This window comes from Danio rerio, chromosome 12 (assembly GCF_052040795.2).
Source record: "Danio rerio strain M-AB ecotype USA chromosome 12, GRCz13ab, whole genome shotgun sequence".
NCBI classification, from domain to species: Eukaryota; Metazoa; Chordata; class Actinopteri; order Cypriniformes; family Danionidae; genus Danio; species Danio rerio.
The window spans coordinates 26,148,556-26,170,000 of record NC_141032.1 but is presented as its reverse complement, the minus strand read 5'-3'; the positions used below and the strand labels follow the sequence as shown (position 1 = coordinate 26,170,000).

General features: G+C 34.2%; 1 protein-coding gene across 52 annotated transcripts in view; it reads right to left on the bottom strand.

Annotated features, from left to right (window-relative positions):
- The window catches only part of svila (supervillin a), a 121,972-nt gene that overhangs the window by 23,315 nt on the left and 77,212 nt on the right, over positions 1-21,445 (bottom strand). For 15 of the 52 annotated variants that reach the window (XR_015503250.1, XR_015503254.1, XM_087274564.1 and 12 more), the window contains 10 exon segments: positions 19,695-20,052; positions 16,382-16,541; positions 12,140-12,272; positions 8,395-8,463; positions 5,952-6,120; positions 5,320-5,415; positions 4,806-4,892; positions 4,039-4,216; positions 3,169-3,341; positions 577-732 (listed from right to left, as the gene is read on the bottom strand). Coding sequence is in view for 44 of the 52 variants with exons in the window: in XM_087274564.1 (XP_087130690.1) it covers positions 577-732; positions 3,169-3,341; positions 4,039-4,216; positions 4,806-4,892; positions 5,320-5,415; positions 5,952-6,120; positions 8,395-8,463; positions 12,140-12,272; positions 16,382-16,541; positions 19,695-20,052 (1,579 nt within the window). In the remaining 8 variants the exon portion in view is untranslated. 52 annotated transcript variants of the gene reach the window in all.

Genomic DNA, 21,445 nt, shown 5'->3' with positions numbered 1-21,445 from the left:
ATCCTATAATATTCTGTAATGCATTACAATGAAATATAACATTACAAGATTATAAAACATAAAAACAATTCAAAACAGAAGAATGTTGCTAGAGTTGGACGTAATACGCTGTTGTTCTCGGACTCTTCATATGTTGTTCTCTTACAGCCTCTGGTTTCTTTCTCTCTGTTTTGATTAAGGGATATGCAGAATGTTGTTTTGGGATGGCGCACATACGGATAGACTGAGAGAGACACCTTATGAGGAAATGGTATCTACACTCATGACACGAGTCCCTATTACCAAACCAGCAGGTCTCATGCAATATTAGGACAGATGTTTTCCCTCCAACTTTGAAGTAAACAGCACCTTTTCATTGCTGTCTCGCTGCCAAATAAGTACTGTCTGTACAGAAACACACAGATAGAGCGTACTCCATATGACTGGATGCTAATCAGAGAACATTATTCTTCATATCTAACATAGCTGTGCACGAAGCTGAGCCCAAACAAGGTCAGAATGGATGATGAATCGGTATAACGGGCTTCTTAGTCTTTAATTAAGACACAAACAGCTGTTGTTGTCATTGTCACTCACCTTTGACCTGAATGAGCATGAGTTTTTTATAGGGCATGGCACTGTTGTTGGAGCTTTGTTCAGAGGCATTCACACTTCGCAGACTCACACTGCTGAAGTTCTCCTTACTGGCCAATCCGGCGAGAGCAACCTCAGAGAAACCGCTGTTCTTATTCACTGTGGAATAGAGAGAGAGAGAAAAAGAAAACAGAGAGATAGAGAGAGAGTGTATTAGAGAAGTATTAGTGTCAGCATAACATACTTTGTGTTTGTGTTGGCGAGTAAAAATGTATAATACTTTTGTAAAATTTAGATTATAATGCTCAAAGTTACGTTTGTTTTTTATTGCAAATAGAGTTAAATATCACCTCTTCAATGAACTGTTGTCTACTTGAATATATTTACATGTCATTACAAATGTAAAAAGTTACAAATGTCATTGATTTATGTGGTTCTCAACTATTCATGCACCAGGCCTCACTGTCACATGATCTGTCATAAATCAATTAAAAAAGCTGATTTGGTGCGCATTAAACATTTATTAATACTACACTGTTAAATATAGTTTCCCTGCTAAATATTTTGTCAAAAAAAAGTTATGCAAAGTGGGTAGTTTTTTAATAATATAACTGTTCTTTAGTTACTTTAAATAAATTTAATGTCAATTATTAATTTAAATTAATAATTAAATGTAAACTGATTTTTGTTTAATCAAATATGGTAACTTCACAGTGCATCTAAACACGCACATTTCATGCACAAACACGCCTTTAAATGTGACAAAAACTTGCCAACAAATGTTGGCTGCTGTGTCGTCAATGTTGTGTAAAGATTATTATTATGCGTTATTGAAACATCATAAATTGGAGGACGCAACAAATAAATATCACTGTAGTGAAAGGGTGGGGCAGAGGGCCGTGGGAAAGGAATGAGGCCGTGGCTTAAGTGAATAACCTGTAACGTACACCGGCCTCGAATCCCACGGAAGGAGCTCTGGACTTTAAGATGAGGAACGATGGCAGAGGAAGCTGAGAGAGGTCCAGGCCTGGAGACACTTATGTTATGTTGTGTTTTGTTTTGGTTTAGACGGCAGTCTCCGTGTTTGTTTTAATTTCCTCATCAAATTATGTAAAACTTTGTCGGTTCTCCGCCTCCTTCGCGGTGGTCAGGGGGCCGTAAACTTCATTACAATCACTATTTAAAATAAAACTACTTCATTTATGCAACACCTTTAAATTTATAAGGGAAACATGAGGGCGATCTTAAGCAAAAAATAAAAAAGAGCCTATAAGGTGTTTTGTGGAATATTTAAACTAACCAATAGCTATGTGTTTTCTTTCCCTTGTATTTATTTATAATAATTATGAAACTTACGACCTTTGTGGGCTAATAATGGTTTTAGGAAACGCACCCCTGAGCGGGTTGTTTGATTTTGGGGTTGTTCGCTTGCACTAACCAGACAATACAAAAGCGGTTGTTCCCTGCACCACCTGGTGGATATTGCGTAAAGGACAATTTTTTATTATTATTTTTTTTAAAGAAAAGGCAGCATTTGGCGCTGCAGCACAGCACGTGACTGCGTGTGACAAATTGCAGCACTGCGCGTGAAGAAACACACACTCACACACACATACATATATATACATATATATATATATATATATATATATATATATATATATATATATATATATACATATATATACATATATATATATATATATATATATATACATATATATATATATATATATATATATACATATATATATATATATATACATATATATATATATATATATATATATATATATATATATATATATACACATACATACATACATACATATATACATGTATGTATGTATGTATGTATGTATGTATATATGTATATATGTATATATGTATATATGTATGTATGTATGTATATATATATATATATATATATATATATATATATATATATATATATATATATATATACATACATACATACATACATACATACATACATACATACATACATACATACATACATACATACATACATACATATATATATATATATATATATATATATAAAGTAGTGTATGAGTGTGAGTGTGTGTGTGTGTGTGTGTGTGTGTGTGTGTGTGTGTGTGTGTGTGTGTGTGTGTGTGTGTGTGTGTAGTTGCAAGAGTTTATGGGTGTTTTCCAGTACTGGGTTGCGGCTGGAAGGGCCTCTACTGCTTAAAAAAACATATGCTGGAATAGTTGGCAGTTCATTCCGCTGAGGCAACCTCTAAAATAGAGACTAAGCCAAAGGAAAATGAATGAATAAACTAATGTCTATGTGCTTGTGCCTACATTTAGTTTTTCTGTTGTTTGTCATTAATGGATTTCAAATGTTCAGAAAGACATCCAATATGACATTTAAAGACTAAATATAGAAATAGCAACTCATGATTGTATATTTGTATTACACAGTGCAAATACTGTATGACTCAAGTCAGCATAACATTGACTGAACGGCAGGAAAATGAGGAACTGAAATGTAGGTCAGCTAGGCTGGGTCCCAACACAGTGCAAGATTATGAATATGTGAATACTGCGCCATGTCTAGTCATCACCCACTCTTTTCCTGTTTCATCCTCTTGCTCTCCAGAAGGCCGATGTTCAGTCTTTGTTCCGTGTACTCATGTCTGATGTCCTCCCGAACAGCCAGCATTTTCAGCGGGTTTTTAGATGACTGAACATTTCTGGTAGGCCGAACTGCCCGCTTGTGCTGCACCATTTCCGAAGTCAACCTAAAAGAAAAAAAATGTAAATGTCAGAGACCTCAATCTCAATCTCTTTTTATTTATTTCTAAAGCTGTAAATAGAAAATGTATGTCAAAAAGACAGCATATAACATTGGTCAACAAGACAATATACAGTTAAAGTCAGAATTATTAATCCACCTTTGAATTTATTTTTCTTTTTTAAATTTCCCAAATGATGTTTAATCAGCAAGGAAATTTTCACAGTATGTCTGATAATATATTTTTTTCTGGAGAAAGTCTTATTTGTTTTATTTTGGCTAGAATAAAAGCCGTTTTTAATTTTTTAATAACCATTTTAAGGTTAAAATTATTAGCCCCTTTAAGCCATATATTTTGATAGTCTACAAAACAAACCATCGTTATACAATACCTTGCCTAATTACCCTAACCTGCCTAGTTAACCTAGTTAAGCCTATAAATGTCACTTTAAGCTGTATAGATGTCTTATAAAATATCTAGTCAAATATTATTTACTTTGATCATGGCAAAGATAAAATAAATCAGTTATTAGAGATGAGTTTTTAAAACTATTATGTTTAGAAATGTGTTGAAAAAATCTTCTTTGTGTTAAACAGAAATTGGGGAACAAAATAATAAGGGAGCTAACAATCCAGGGGGGCTAATAATTCTGAGTTCAACTGTATATAGTTGGTTAGTTATAGAGACTGATTATAATCTTTACCTGGGCAGCTGTACTCCAAAGATGTCATCAAAATCATCACTAATTTCCACTCTGCTGGTGAACTTTGCCATATCCTCTGCATGTCGATAAAACTTATCAAAGACCTCATCGTCCAGAGTCATGACCTCTTTTACAGACTTCTCCGTGACAGCAATTGTGGCCTCCTGAAGTCCTGGAACTAAAAAATAAAATAAAATAAAAATAACATGCAATTAACAATATTTAGGAGGGAAATAATGTGAAATAATTAGCTTTTAAACACAAATCTCATTCCAGAGTTTCATTATTTCATTCCAGTGAACCCACTGTTAATGAAATATAATGCTAAATGCTTTAATGTGATAAGGGACATTTAATTCTGTTGCTAATTGTTGTTTAACTTATTATAAATATTCATCATTTTATTTTGTGAGTGAGAAATTCACTGAAATATCACAATAACAGAGTTCTTAAATAGTTCATCTACTATTGAGAAAAATGAATTATATGCCTCAATGCCTTTTAGAGTTTCCTGCCAAGGGAAGCTTTTTTATTTCTATTCTCATGCTTTTTATAACCAATGTAACAGAGTTGACCACAACAAAATGTATATCATCACTGAAATGATGTCCCTAAATACACATCAGACAATATTTTACAGATAACGTGATATAATTTCTGGAATTATTCAAATATGTTTCATTAAAGGGTTTGTCTTAAAAAAATAGTAGAATTTTAAAGATTTAAAGATTAATTTGGTGAAGCAAATTAAAAAAAATTACACTCACCTTTACTATTCAAACGACCAAGGAATGTTTCCAACTTTTCTAACTTCATGTCTGACTCCAGCTTCATGTTCTGTTTGACTTCAATCTCTAAAGAAGAAAAGAAAGCAGTGATATAAATAGAAAGAAAGAAGACATTTTTAAAAAAAGACAATAGAAAAAGGACAGGAAATCTGATTAGAGGAACATGCAGCAGGACAAGATAATAACATAGGTTGAATATAGCTCTGGACCCACCTGGTATTAACAGACATTTTCAGTGAGATACAATAAAGTTTTCTAATTTATTTATTCAAGTGTGCTACTAGTGTTTGGATTTCCTTCTTATCGGTTGTGGCTTGCATTGGTTTAACCCCATGTGCATTTACACTACAAAAGCAATTACATCAAATAAGTTTTTGATGACATCTGCAAGTAGTCAAATGTACACATATTTATTGTTATCCACTTGTGCTTGAATTGATAAAAATGCATCTTATTACCAAGTAAAAACAGGACCTATGAATGTGGAACCCACCTTCATGTGGTTTTGTGATGGTATGGGATGTATTCTTGTTTTTAGAAGACAGAGGAGACAACACGGGATTTGTGAGAACAGAAGGGGCTGCCAGGCCTGAGAGAAAGGAAACAGATTATTTTGCTGGGATCTGTTTCTTAACGGTGCAAGTTTTAAAAAGCATAACTGTTTTATTTCCATTGAATAAAATTAAACATTATCTATCTATCTATCTATCTATCTATCTATCTATCTATCTATCTATCTATCTATCTATCTATCTATCTATCTATCTATCTATCTATCTATCTATCTATCTATCTATCTATCTATCTATCTATCCATACAGCTGTCTGTCCCATCCATCCATCCATCCATCCATCCATCCATCCATCCATCCATCCATCCATCCATCCATCCATCCATCCATCTGTCCTATTCATCCCTACATCCATCCATCCATCTATCCATCCATTCATCCATCCATCCATCCATCCATCCATCCATCCATCCATCCATTTCTCTGTTCTTCTAACCATCAAATATGAATGGTAAATTCTAATTTTTTTAATATACAACCTGGTCATGTCTATTTTAAAATTACACATTAAATGATATAGGATATAAATCTGTATGTGTGCACCATCATTTACCTTTTTTGACCATACGTCCAGCCACTGTAAACTGAGTGGAGTCGTTGGCTGCTCCGTAACCTTTGGCTTTCCAGGCCTCCTCTTGTGAAGTGATGAGCTGCTTGCGTTCCTGAATAGACATCTCTACTCGCTCAAGCTGTTGGCTTTCCACAACTTCATTTCCCATCTTCTGGAATATAAATGAAAAAAATAAATAAACATTTAATATATTGCCTACTTACACTGAATAACATCAGCATGCTTAAATATTTAGCTAATTTTATTTTTTAAAAATGGATGATTTTCTTGACTGATAAATATTATTGTTAAGTTTAAAATGTTCACTGACAACATTGATGCGTGAATGAATACAAGCAAGAAAAGCTTTATGGTTTAAGACAAATATGGCGTTATAGCTTATTTAATGAAATTTAAAACATATTTAAAATGTATTTTATGTTGGCCAAAATGTATATTTTATATTTCCTGATATTAATAAATATGTTATATCTAAGACCATTGCCTATAAAAGTATTTAGAAATAAACAAATAAATTTTACATAATAAATATTTTTAATTCTTTAGTCTTAAGTAACTATCTTTACTGCATTTTCATTCAATAGCATGTTTTTTCACTTATGGTGAATATTGGTGATATCTCAAAACATTCTGCAGCCCTAAAAATACTAACCGAGAACCTAAACATACCTACAGTATTCAAACTCCATAGAAACACACAAAAAAAGAAAACAGCACAAGAGCACTGGCCATACGTTTAGACTAAATTACAATGAGTCTAAGTGTTATGGAGGAATATAGGATGTGTTTTGGGGTGGGTGAAAAGCACCTTCCGTCTCCAGGGGTGACGCTCATCCACCTGCACGGGCAGGAGGGTAGCCTTCACAAGGAGGGAAGAGCAGGAGGACAGGCGGCAAGAAACAAGGAATGAGAAAGGATGGAGAGAAAGGATGAAAGGTGAGAGGATGCATCCTACACAAGATACACAAGATGAGACCTCATTCAGTTGACTTACAATTATGTGGGGTTGCATGCATTCTATCAATATATAAATAATGAAAATAGATGGAAATGTTTTTTTATTATTTTTAGGTTTTTTTTACCTTTATTTTGATAGGACAATGGAGATTTAGGACAGGAAAGCATTGAGGATAGAAAGAAGAGAAGGATCGGCAAAGAACATGGAGCCAGGAATCGAACTCGGGTCGCCGCGAGCACGTCCATGCTATATGTCAGGGCACAGTACCACTAAGCTATTGGCTATATTTTGTAAATGTCTTATTTTAATATGGAGGTATTTAAGGCTAAAGTGAAGAGTTGAAAATTATCAAATGTTACATAAACAGCTATTTAATGGCACAGTATGCAATTTTTGCCAGTAGAAGGTGCATTTTCACAGCAAAGGTGTATTTTGATTATAACAAGTGTGGAATCATGAGAGTCATCATCTTCATTACATCCTATGAAACGTAATGTTCAGAACGAGTACAGAAATCATGTTCATGGATGAGCTAAAGTATTTATCATGGTAGTATGGAGTCGAGTAGGGCTGAAAGCTGTCAAAGTGAAATGCTCCCAGTTTCCCCAGTCACGATTACGTGGGAAAGCAGTGCAGTTTCATCATTCTACTGCATTTTAAGGTTCTGTTAAATGCAATTCTTTGTCGTCAAAATAAAACACAATGTTCTAAAGCATCTTTGTTTTCCTGTTTTCTACGAAAACAAACTGGAAATTGTGAGTGCATGACATCATTAGCATGGAATCCCTAATAAAAATGTCTTATTTCTCAGAATTTTAACATTCCTCAAAACACTTGAATGAAAAAGTACATAAGTCGGCATATACATACAAAACGGTTCTAGAGGTTTTCGAATAATTTATTAACATATTTATTACATATTGTCCCTTTAAAGCTTTAAAAGAGGTTAATAAATATAAAAGACTAATTTAACTCAAGAAATATAAGAATGTACTTTTTAGGCTTCATAGTATTGAAGATTATATAAATATAAATAGGAAATAAATTTAATGACCCTCAGCCATTCAAGATTTTGCTTATTCTTTTTTTATTTATAATAATTTTTTAAGGGGTTTTCCACTTTTAATGTGATAGGACAGTGCAGGACTGACATGAAAGCATTGGGAGCTGAGAGAGGGAAAGGATTGGCATAGGACCTAGAGCCAGGATTCAAACTCGGGTTGCCATAAGCACCTTTGTGCTATATGTCGGTGCACTTAACCACTAGGCTATATATATACATAAACCTTTATTTCTTTATAAATGTATGGGCAGTTATGCATATTATTTTATTATAAGTGCAACATGTCGATATTAAATAGCGAAAAACCCCACTAATCTAACTACATGTCATATGGGAAATCAGGAAAGGTAGTATGTCAGTATGAGAGGGCGAAAAAGAAAAGATAATTTACATCAGCTGCTCACCTTGGGAAGGTTTGCTATTTGATCCAGTGGTTCAGAGGCACACAAAAGGGAGGAGGAAAAGACAGGATCCTACAGACAGAATCAAGAGGGGACAGCAAGACAGAAGACGGAGAGACACATGAACAAGTAGGAGGGAAGAGCAGACAGCAGGCAGGTGACATTGGTCTCATCTTAGACACAATGCAACCTCTAAATAACCACATGACAACCACAAAGGTATTGATTCAAACGTCAAAGTAAGTGTGCTATAATGCTGATTAAATCTAGATTCCACAACACACAGCATCTTGTACAACCACCCTGAATCTGATGATACTGAAATCTTTTGATTAACTTGTAGCTGTCAATCTAGCAAAAAGTGCTGAGTCTAAGTCAAATTAGTGAGCCAATGCAGTGCTGTAAGCAAATTACAAATTCACAGGCACATCATTGTGAATAATTGATATGATCTCAAACGAAGCAGGTCAATAAAAACTAATTCTTTGGGTAAAATTTTGCTAACTTAAAGTCTGTAGTGGTTGAACAAGTCGGTTAAATATGCATAATCACTGTAAAGACACCACAGGGTAAAAATGACAAAGCCACCATAATGGTAAACAGACACTGCAAAAATCATCATCATGGTAGCAATGTACTGTAAGAGGAACAAGCAAATAAAATCACCACCACAAGCGACAAGGTACAAATACCAGGACAGCACACCAATGTGACCATGATCACAAAATCAAGGATTAAACACAAAACCAAAACCCGTGAACACCAGCAATACCCCGTGCTACGCCTGTTAGCTTGGTGGCTAAAGGCTAACAGCCTTACCCAGAGTTGATCAGACACAGCAAAGTCATCTATCATCATCCCATCATCCTAGAAAAAGGGGTAAAATGAACAGGGGAGAAATGATCTCCTACTAAAAGCGTGAAAAATAAACTTTATTTTGAATTAGTCTTATTTTCTGAATAATAAACCTTCACTATTTATTTTGCACTTGCTTACAGTTCTATTCAGTGTTTAGCAAAGGGATAGAGGTAGATCTGAATGCAGCTAGCAGTTGATTAAGAAAAATGACAGGATGTATATCCACCAAAGCATTGTTAGCAAGCTGAAAAAAACAGCACCCTTCTTAAAATTGTAATAGTGTGACGGTAGTCATGCAGAAACTCACAGTAATCATTTCTCTCTTATTTTTCTGTCGCCACTCTTGTTGATGTGGCAATAGTTGGAAAGACAACCTATGTATAATTGAGCTGTTTTTCCATTTCCTTTTTTTAATCACGCCAAACAGTTCTAGGAACATTCCGGCACGGCTCCAGTTGTATTTCCACATTAACCAGGAACAGAATAGCATGAATACTGTTCTCAGCAAGGAATTATAGGTACGGTTAGATAACCACGCCGAGCTGTGCTGCCGGAGTATGTGTAATGTTACCTGTCACCTGAGTGTGTGTGTGTGCGTGTGTGAACAGATGTCATCTGTTGGCTGGCGTCCAATTTTTCCATAGCTGGCTAAGTGTAAGTGTGCCATGTATTTATATTTTGTAATTCAACCATTTTGTAATTTATATTTTGTAATTTTAGAAAAAAGGAGTCCCTAATGCTAAGTTCAGACTGCATAATTTTAGTCGCGATTTTGACTTGCCGACAGGTTTTAAGAAATTCGCAAACAAATGTCTCAGATCACAGTCAAATCGGTGATCTTACAAATCGGTGATTTCCTACTTTGTTGCCAGTCTAAAATTGTTTCCTGTCTGGTACTGTCCTATCCTCTCAATAAAAGGCAAAAAGACCAAAAATAAATCTAAAAAAATTCATAAATAAAACAAATAGACACAAGTATGCTGATCACTGTAAAATAGACACACACACCACCCTTGCCACAATGCTAAAGTTTTTAAAAACACAATGCTCCCGTGAAAACCAAACAAAAACATTCATAAACCTTGAGGAAAAACACTTTGGTGGAGATACAGTTTAAAAAACCGAAGAAGTCCCACATAAATCACTGTAAATTTTCATTTATTACCAACTTTGAAGAGGTAAAATAATTTTCTGTTAAACACACAAACAAAAGTTATTTTGAAGCTTGTTGGAAATCGGTTGCTACTGACATCCATAGTAGAAACAAAAAAATTCAATGGCTACCAGTTTCCAACACTGCTCAAATTATCTTTCTTTGTGAAAAGAAACTTTACGAGTGAAGCGTGAGTAAATGATAACAGAATTTCCATTTTTGGGTGAACAGCCCCTAAGCTGCAGGCACACCAATGTTTGAACATGAAATATTTTGTTCAGTGCTGCGAAAAGGGGCAGGATATATCAAGATGATTATATATTGATAAAGCGAGTAATTGCTCCATATTTTAATTATATCGTCTCAAGCAATCACATGATGCGATTTTGCAGGTCAGACTTCACAAAGCTTTAGGTCCCCAAGAAATCAAAACTAACCGTATGATTTTGTTAGCTCACATTGCTAGTTGTGTTTGTGAACAATTCATCTGTGCATGTCATTAGGAAGAAAAAATGTTTGCCCTTCTAATCTTTAATTAAAATCTGTAAATGCCCTACCTGTTTTATTTTCAGTTAAATTGTCAGTTTATGTACATCTTAGAAAATTGGCGTGGCTTATTTGTATATTTGCATCACCTGAAACGATTTGACCAACAGAAGATAAAAACATAACTTCCTTGCACAGAGAGAGAAAAAACAAATCAGTGTTGCATTATTTAGTTTTTTCCAACCTCTTTTGCAGCACTGTACGGCAGAACATCACATGCTCAAACTCTAATGTGACCGCAACTTTACAATGCACCTGCTAAGTCACAAGCTAAATGACATAACCGGTTAATTCCATATGCCACCTTATTTTTTATAAAGATCCTACAGTAAAAATACTGGCATAAATCCAAAGAGAGAAAGGCACATAGAACCCTACACCAGCCCCCATGCACTAGAGAATTACGATCAATGCATGCAAAGATTTAAAATGGCTTTTATTATTATAAATAGCAGTAAAAACACAAAAACAAGCAGTAAAGAAGCAGACTAAATCAAAAACAGAGAATCATGCAGGTTAAGAACAGTGAATTAAACATGCTAATAATCCAGAACCCTTTCCCACAACGATGACTGCACACATTCATGATGACCAAATGGTTACTACTACTAGGATAAACATTTACATAGTAAGTTTTTTTAGCATTTAATTTTTTATTATTATTACTTTTCAAACATGACCAGCAATTACAAAGTCTATTTAAAATAAATGTAAATATTATGGCTTTCACTGAGAGGCCGAGCAAATTAGTGCTGAGTTTCATACAACCAATAAATAAGTAATAATCGTATTAATCATTAAATTCAAAAATACTTAGTAAATAAGTGACCCCATGCACACCACAAGAACATGCAAAGAAAATAACAGAACATAAAAAAGATACAAGGAGAGAAAATAAAAGCACACACCCCTTCTCTGTTTAGAGTTACTCAACTGGATAAAGACCAGCTCTAAGCTGAATAATAAACTCTTCTGAACTATTCAACAAATGCAAACAAAACAATTGAATCACACAGCCAGTTAAATGATATATTAGCTCTACATTTCCCAGAGGCTGATAATACAAGATGCTATTTAACCTAACAACAGCTGTCGAACACACATGGTATAATTAGACATGTAATATCAGGCAATGTATTGTGACCCATGACCTTTATGGTCAAGTGAGACAGTTCAAGGTTCAGAGGTTACCTTCTTCTTGAAGCTCTGCTCCACCTCCCATAGCTGGGCATGTCTTTCAGACACAGCAACCTTCACCACATCCTGTTTTTTATTTATCCTGTTCCTCCAGTCTTCCTCTCCACTCTTCTTCAGCAGAGCCAGCCTGGAACAGACACAATCATATCAGTTTGTCTTAATCATAAAATGTGCTCACAAGGTAGTCTTTTTAAATGCATGCATTTTAACCGATCCTATAAATAAAACTGATGCCAGTAAGCCCCACAAACCACTATGCTCATGAAATGGACCTCCATTTAAAATGTATACAATTTCCTGAATAAATTCCATATTTAAAGTTGTATTTTTGGGATCTTCCCCAAGCCAATCTAAAACATCAGCATCAAAGGTGTTCAATGCATTTTTTTACTGTTTCTTTCATAGTCAAAGAATGTGTGGCTGAACTGTCTGTATGGAAATACAAAAGCAATGCATTTTGCAAGTCAAGTTAGTGAGGCAATTTTAACTGTTTATTTTAACATTTTACATTTTTTTTCCACAAACATTTTTTGTGAATCCAGTAACATTCTAATGTGCCCCCCCTGCAGGTCCCCGGAGCCTACTCTGAAAACCCCTAGTCTATCAAAATTATAGTTTTTTTTTATGATTAATTGTGACCTGGGCTTGACATGAACACAAACAAACTCGCCAAATATGGCTAGATTTCAGCTTGGGCGGGTTAGACAGATACTCCCACTAGCCACTTTGGCTGGTTGGAAATAATTTTTAAACTGTAGTTTTCTTAAAAGCAGCGTTCGACAATAAAGATGGCCCAATATGCATGCAAATGTAATATTACAATCGAGAAGCAGCACAATTGACAAAAATAACTTTGTGTGAGCAAAAGAAAACAGGGTAATAGCGAGGATGATCGCTTGCGTGCACAGGTGATGCGCACGACTCAAAATGCGTGTGTTCCCATTTATTTGAGCAAAGCAACCGTGCCTAGATGAAACACAACTGGTGCGATCGGTTCTCCTTAAAATAGACTGGAAAAAAAACGATGATCGTGCACACGTAGTCCTGCTGCTTTCAAGAGCTCAATATTTTAAAAAAAATATATATATATCCTTTTGTAAGCTGCAGCGGTCACTGCTTTAGTTTTAATTATTCTTTAAACAGATTATTAACAGGCCTAACATTAACCGTGTACGCATGATCATCCTTTCATCATCACTCATGTTATGTTTTTTTTTTTTACCCGCTTTCTTTTGCTTACAATTATTTTTGTTAATATAATTCAATTCTCTCCTTTTTTTATAAGAACATTGCTTTAATATGAGATTAACTCCCCATTTATGTGTAGCTAACGTGTAATCTGGGACCTTTAGCCAGGACAGATTACTGTGCATATTTTAGATCCATGACAATAGTTCTTTTTTAAATGTAATTTAAAAAAAAAAAAAAAAGAAAAATTTTTGAATTTTTGGACAAGGAGGCTAAAGACCATAGCCTTTAGCGTCTGTTGCTAGAGCACCTTTAGAGGTCAGAGGAGTGAAGTTTATCTGCACAGCACCTACTAGCCGGCCTCCGTCACACTCACTCCCCTAAACTTCCCTCCCATCCGGGTCATGGCACCAATTTAAACCCCAACGGTCCTACGCCACCCAACCTGATCCAAGCTGGGATCAAACTGGTGACCTTCCGCATGGGAGTTGGTTGCTCTACCAAAGAGGCTAAAGACTATGGCCTCTAGTGTCTGTCGCAAGAGCACCTTTAGAGGTCAGAGAAGTAATCTTTACCTGCACAGCACCTGTTAGCTGCCCTCGGTTACATATACAGCTATAATTTGCTTGCTTTTACACATTAAAAATTTGTGGCTAAAAAATAATTATTTTTTTTGGTGTGGTCAGAGATAAATTTATTAATTCCTAAATTTTGAGCCCTTAAAATTCAAGTGAAATAAAAACTGATTGCAATGCGACAACCCATTCGCTCATGCACATTGAGCAAGCTAATACACAACACACACAAAAAGTGAAACAAACGAGGAGGCTTGTGGACATAACACAAAATCTAAATCAAGTAATTGTAGCGTGTCAAAGTCAAATTTATGCACATGAAATAGATTTTCCCAACAACAAAAGTGTGGCTAGTGAAAAAGGCGAGCGGCAAGTAATGTTGGGAATCTACTAGACACAGAAGTTGGTGATCAAAAGTAATTGTTAAGCCCTGATCGTGACTAATGAACAAAATATACATTTGTCTTTGCATAAAATATGTGCGTGTACAGTACATATTTATTAAGTATATACTGTATAAATCCACATGAATACAACATACACTGATAATTTTAAATACATTTTTACATACAATTTATTATACATAAATATTTTATATATAAATAAACATTTAGTATACATGTACATATACAGTTGAAGTCAGAATTATTAGCCCCCCTGAATTATTAGCACCCCTGTTTAATCTTTTCCCCAATTTCTATTTAATGGAGGGAAGATTGTTTCAGCATATTTCTAAGTATAATATTTTTTAAAACCTATTTCTAATAACTGATTTATTTTATCTTTGCCATGATGACAGTAAAAAATATTTTACTAGATATTTTTCAAGACACTTCTATACAGCTTAAAGTGAGATTTAAAGGCTTAACTAGGTTAATAAGGTGAACTAGTCAGGTTAGGGTAATTAGGCAAGTTATTGTATAATGATGGTTTGTTCTATAGACTACCGAAAAAAAATTAGCTTAAAGGGGCTAATAATTTTGTCCCAAAAATGATTTAAAAAAAAAACTGCTTTTATTCTAGCCGAAATAAAACAAATAAGACTTTTTCCAGAAGAAAAAATATTTTCAGACATACTGTGAAAATGTCCTTGCTCTGTTAAACATCATTTGGGAAATATTTAAAAAAGAAAAAAAAAAGGGTGCAAATAATTCTGACTTCAACTGTACATGGATGTGTGTATTTATAGAAATATACACAGAACCCACACAAAATATTATGTAAACAATGTTTTTATTTTGCATTTGGTTAATCGTTTAACGTCATTATTGACTTGTGCTTTGAATAAGTTTAAAAATAAGCTACTAGTAAATCTTACACAAATGAAAAAAGTAATTAACTTTTGATTGGGACTGTACAACTTAACACAACAAAAATATGTGCACAATATGTGCACTGCACACACACACACACACACGCACACGCGCACACACACACACACAAAATAATAAGCATTAACAGTTATGCATATATCATCCTAATTCTCACATATTTGCACATACATGCACAACTGTCATTACTAATCAATTTAATCAGCTTGCGTCAGCTTGCTTTCTTAGGCAACAGGCAGCGGTCTATCAGTTACACAATACTTTGATCTCTAACCAGATACATCCATACAGCTCTGAAGAACCTACAATACAGAGTAACACTACACTAGAATTTGTGACATTTTCTAATATCCGTCCGTCATTATCTGCGTGTTTACTTTTAAACTACAACACAAGAATGCAGGATGAGGACGTAACAGCAACATCACTGACCTAGTTCAAAGTCAAACTCTTGTCAAAACAACTTTGTGAAATATTATGCTACTAAAAGGAGATGCTCAAAGCGTTCAACCTATGTGTAAAATTAAAGAACAATGCAATCGACACATTCAAAAAGACACAAACATACTTTCCCCAAATAGAGTCATAATTGAACATCCACAAATAAAAATAAAAGCAAGCCTCTATTACGCATTTCAGGAGCCTCAGCTTTCTGTCCTTGTCAGACATACTTTAACAATTGCAAAACAACATGCAATAACTCTAAATCAAACTAAATCAAACCCTAAATCTACAGTAAATACACACTTATTAATACTACTAAGAATTTAAAGAGACAGTCCACTTTAAAAAAAAATAATAATAAATTCACATTCTCAAGTGGTATTAGTTTTTGATGTCATTTTCTGAACACAAAAGAAGATATTTTTTAAAGAAGGTTACAAACTGGTCCTCATTGTTAGTCATACTATGAAAAAATGCTATATTTTTGTAAGCCACTGTCTGTAACATCCTTCTGAATATCTTTTGTGTTCAAAAGATGATGAAAAAAATTAAACCAGTTTAGAACAAGTGGATGGTGAGTAAATTATCACAATTTTACACAACGATAAGTTTCAATACACTGTAAACTACAGGACTTTCATCCATTGAAAACAAAACAACAACAACAACTTTCAGAGAAATGATATCAGCTACTTCACCTCTCTTTGATGGACATCTGTCTGGCAGACATGACGTCCGAGAGCTCGTCTCCGTCTTCTGTTTTGAAGTCGCTCTCCTGCTCTTCCTCTCTGGTGTGGTCCTCATGGAGAGAATGGCTCTGTAATGCAGATACAGCAGCGGCAGTGTGTACAGGAAGATCTGTTGAACACAGACACAGGAAAGGGTTTAGAGCAGCTTCAGTGATACAATCAATAACAGCTCAGCGTCAGGCGGAGTCACCGCAGACCAACACTCTGACACGCGTTTAGTTCTGTCAAAACTGTGATGAATGCATGCGAACTGCTGCACAGGAAATGAGTGTCAGTTTCTAAGCATAAAAGGAGGCTTTGTTGATCATCCTGTGACAGTGTGGCTTACACAGACATCTTTCTGTCTTTTCAGAGAGAGGAGAGTTTAAAAATCAGCAGCCTGCATGACAGACCCAAAACAGGAAGACGGAGTAGAAGTAACTCGCATCACATCCTATACACACCTCTCTTTTTGTAAAGTCACAGAGATATCAGTAGACGGCACATGTGCAGCAGACACTGCGGGAAGCCATCATAACACGCTCACTGACAAAACAAACAGCACATGATGGGGATGAATTGTAAATGAGAGAAGGAGCTTCAATGTGACAAAGTATATTTTGATGCCGTTATAAATTTGGACATTATTAGTGAGGATTTGTGAAAGTAAGTTAGTTTACAGCAAGTTATTTAGGTCAGAGACAAAAATAATCACTTTTTTCCTTTAAAGTAAAAAATTCCAAGGGTATAGTTATATTTGCACATATTTATTGATCATACTAAAACAATGTGTAATTCCACACAAGTCATCTCAACTTTTTTGTTTACATTGTGTTTTAAAGATAAAAAAATGACAGTTTTAATTGTCTTTATTTATTCATTTATTTATTTATTTATTTATTTATTTATTTATTTATTTATTGTTTTAAACTTATCATTAAACCGATAAACTTACATTATCATTAATTTATTAGCTAATATATCAAATTGTGTAATAAGTCTTATAATAATAATAATAATAATAATAACAATAATAATAATAATAATAATAATAACTGTTCTCTGGTAAATGTGATCTTTGTATTACAAGTATTCACATTTCTTTTTCGCTCTGTAGTATAAATAATTAACAATGATATCAGATACATTCAACACATTTAGCAAACATCCAGCAACAGCTGGGACCTGACCTCTATGCCAGGGGTCTTTCTGCCCTATTTAGGGGCTCATCTTACCAAAAGCGAGGCGAGACTAAATTAAAAACCAAAGTAAGTAGATGTTTTAATCTATATATACACACCTTCCTGTACATAGTTTTTTTTTTCATATGTATTCTAAAAGAGAGAATACATAATCTGTATATACATTTGCACAAAGTCCAGTCCAGTACATGTACAGGAATGATATTGTGCCTTACATTTATTACAGCACAATTGCACCATTGCAGTTTTAAATGCACAGTTATCAGCACAACAAACGAAACAAAACATTGTTTCGCAGCAAAAGCACATAAAGCCTGTTCTCAAGCTACAGCAATCGGGAACTATTGCTATTATTTACTGCTATTTGCATAATGCAGGACTTAAATTAAAAGATTTCATTGTGGCTGTATGCTTTTCATCCAAACAAGATGCGTAAAAGAAATGCCTGATCTTATCCCACAGGCACATATAGGGAAATAGATGCTGAAGAATTAGGACAACTAATTTAGAAGCTCTTCTTACCAAAAGCTAGACAAGACTAACCTGAAAACAAAAATAAGTAGATGTTTTGATCTACTGTATGTATACACCTTCCTGTACATATATTTCTTTTGATATGTGTTCTTACAGAGATAATATATGAAAGTGCTACTCGCAAATTAGTGGTTTAGATCAGAGATGCCTAAACTAGGTTGACCCATGGTAACCTTTGATTTTTTGAGATTGAGAGAGGGAGAATGATTGGTATGGTTTAGAGTAAACATGGACTTGTATAAGATTTCGACGGTATAAAAATACCACGGTTTTATGGTATTGTTCTTACCGCTCTAAAATATGTTTGTGTAAAAAAAACTAAATTTTTCCTCCTTTGAACACAATATATTTTATTTTAAGAAACATTTAAAATATTTTGAAACAGTAACCATATCAGGCTAAATAATTCAAATGAATCATTGACTTCAGTCTTCATTAGTTTAAAAAAAAACAGATTTCATTACAATTCAAAAAGGAAATCTTTAGATATCTTTTCTGTTGGAGATAATGTTACAACAAAACAAAACAAAAAAACATAAATAAAAATCTTACATATACCTTAGGAACGCTATAGCAGAAAATTTTGGTGATTTTAAAAACGTGACTTTTCCAAACCGCAGTATACCTTGAAAACGGTTATCCCATGCCTAGTTTAGAGAGTCAATTCAAATTTAATGTAACCATTTATTTTTGCATTTTATTGTTGAGCCAAAAAAAATAAATTAACTGAAATGAAATATTTAAATTTCAATGCTGTAGTTTAGTTTAAGTTTTTCTTACACTCACCCGTCTGATAAAGGACAATGCAGATTCTGCTTGACTAGTGTATTTTGCATTGAACTTCACTGTGTTATAAATGTGATTGTTTATGCTTTATTATGTTATGTTATATTTTAAGTTATAATTTAAAAATTATACTGCACTAGCTACATAATTCAAAGCAATGTTTTCTACTTGTTTTTAAATCTTATGAAATAAATTAGGTAATGACCCATGGCAGCTTTAATGTAAAATAGTTTGGTATATTTATCTTCGGCCCATGACTCTCAATGATATTTGGTTTTTGGCCCTTCATACAAAGTTTGGACACCCCTTTTTCAGACTAATTAAATGATTAAATGTTTAAAAGCAAATTCTATAATTTACTCAAATTATAGTTTTTGTACTACTAATATCAATAATATTCCTTTTTCTTTTTCTCAAACACCACTATAATCATTATTTTTTATTAATAATACATATTTATTATTATTATTATTATTATTATTATTGTGACCATTATTAAATAAGTTCAATAGTACAACACCTATATTTCTTTATTAATCTCTTTATTTTTTATCTGAATGGATAGACTAATTTAGCAATGTTGTGTTTACTGTACACTGTAAAGTGTCTTGAATTGGTTCTTCCTGTATTTAAAACAAAAATTTTACGTTTTAATGACCGATCACATTTCTCAAGACCAGCAGGTGTAGCATACCCCCCCCCCCTTACTATGTTGTAAGGGGTTGTTTAAAATACAAACAAACACACTGATGTTCCTCTACCTGTTGTGTGCTCTCCATCTGTTTGTGAAAGGTCTTGAGAGGTCACCGCCACAGCCTTACTGTCCCAGTCTCTGGCCGGCTGAGCATGCGGTGTCCGTTTCACGCTGTCTGGGGAGGGAAGCTTCCTCTTCCCAGTGCTCAACAGCAGCCTTTCCCCTTCAGCCAGACTCTGATGTGTCTGGATCTCATGGGCAGGCTGAGGGTGATGCGGTGGAGAAACGGTCTGCTCATAATATGCAGGCCCAGATACATTTGGCATGGTCAGATGGATGTCGCCCGCATGTTCAGTGGAAACAGTGGAGGATCTCATGGCTGAGTTGGAGCTGGGTGCAAAACGAGCTCCACCTGCAGGCTGAAACTATGACAAAAGAGAAGGATGGAGAACAGGCGGAGATAGAAAGTGAAGAAGGAAAAGGTGAGAGAATGAGCATTTTGAGAAAGAGGAAGATCATGATGGGATAGGATGAGAAAAAAAAATGGGTCAGCGTGGACAGAAGACTAAACATTCACCAAGATTTCATGAGCACAAACACAAACATACACACACTTTGATCATGCTGAGTAATCAGTGTGTGACTTCCTGTGGCTCAAAGACAAGCGTCAGAATAACAAAATCATTCACAAAGCCATGCCCATTATACACTGAAGCGTTCCCAACATGACCTCAGAAACAGACACAGTGAATCACAGACACGGTCGATACAACTCTACTGTGTCAGCAGGGCTTTGGGCAGAGCTCTGGGACACATTCAGAACAAGAGCATTGACTTCCAAATGAAGTCCATTCAGCAAAATGATGGTAATTGCAGTGAAGCATTTCTGCTGTTGTCTCAAAACCACTTAAAAAAATAAACCTCCCATTTATTCTTTAGGGAATTAACTAATCATGAACCACCTTCATTGACATTAGCAGAACCATAAGACTTTCCCTGGAGAAACTGCTTGGTCACATTATGCATGCAATGTGGTTATTTTAAGAGTATATTATTATTTAAGAGAAAGGATACTAAGCAAAAGTAACGAATCAAACATTTCGTTTTACATAAGAAATAATAAACCAAAAGTGTATATGTACAGATAAAGTCAAAATTATTAGCCCCCGTTAGATTTTTTTTTTCTTTTTTAAATATTTCCCAAATCATGTTTAACAGAGTAAGAAAATTATCACAGTATGTCTTATAATATTTTTTCTACTTCTGAAAGTCCAATTTGCTTCATTTCGACTAGAATAAAATCAGTTTTTAATTTTTTTAAAAAACATTTTAAGGTCAAAATATTAGCCCCTTTAAGCATTTTTTTTGATAGTTTACAGAAACACCCATCGTTATACAATGACTTGCCTAATTACCTTAACTTGCCTAATTAATCTAGTTAAGCCTTTAAATGTCACTTAAAAGAAGATAAAATAAATCAGTTGTTAGAGATGAGTTAATAAAACTATTAACCCTATTAAACAGAAATTGGGGGAAAAAAATAAACAGTAGGGCTAATAATTCTGATTTCGACTGTATGTAAAAATATTTAATGTTATATTAAAATTGTATTTAGTTAATTTATTCACTTACTAAAATAGATTATAATTTTCACTGAGTTTAAAATGAAAAGAAATAAACATTGAAAATCAACAAAATCTGCAAAAATTTACAAAACTGAACTTGAACAAAATTTAGGTGAAAACAGAACAAAGAAAAAACATTTTTACAACAAAAGATGTCTGATTATTCATAAGTGTGCACACAATAAAAAGCGCA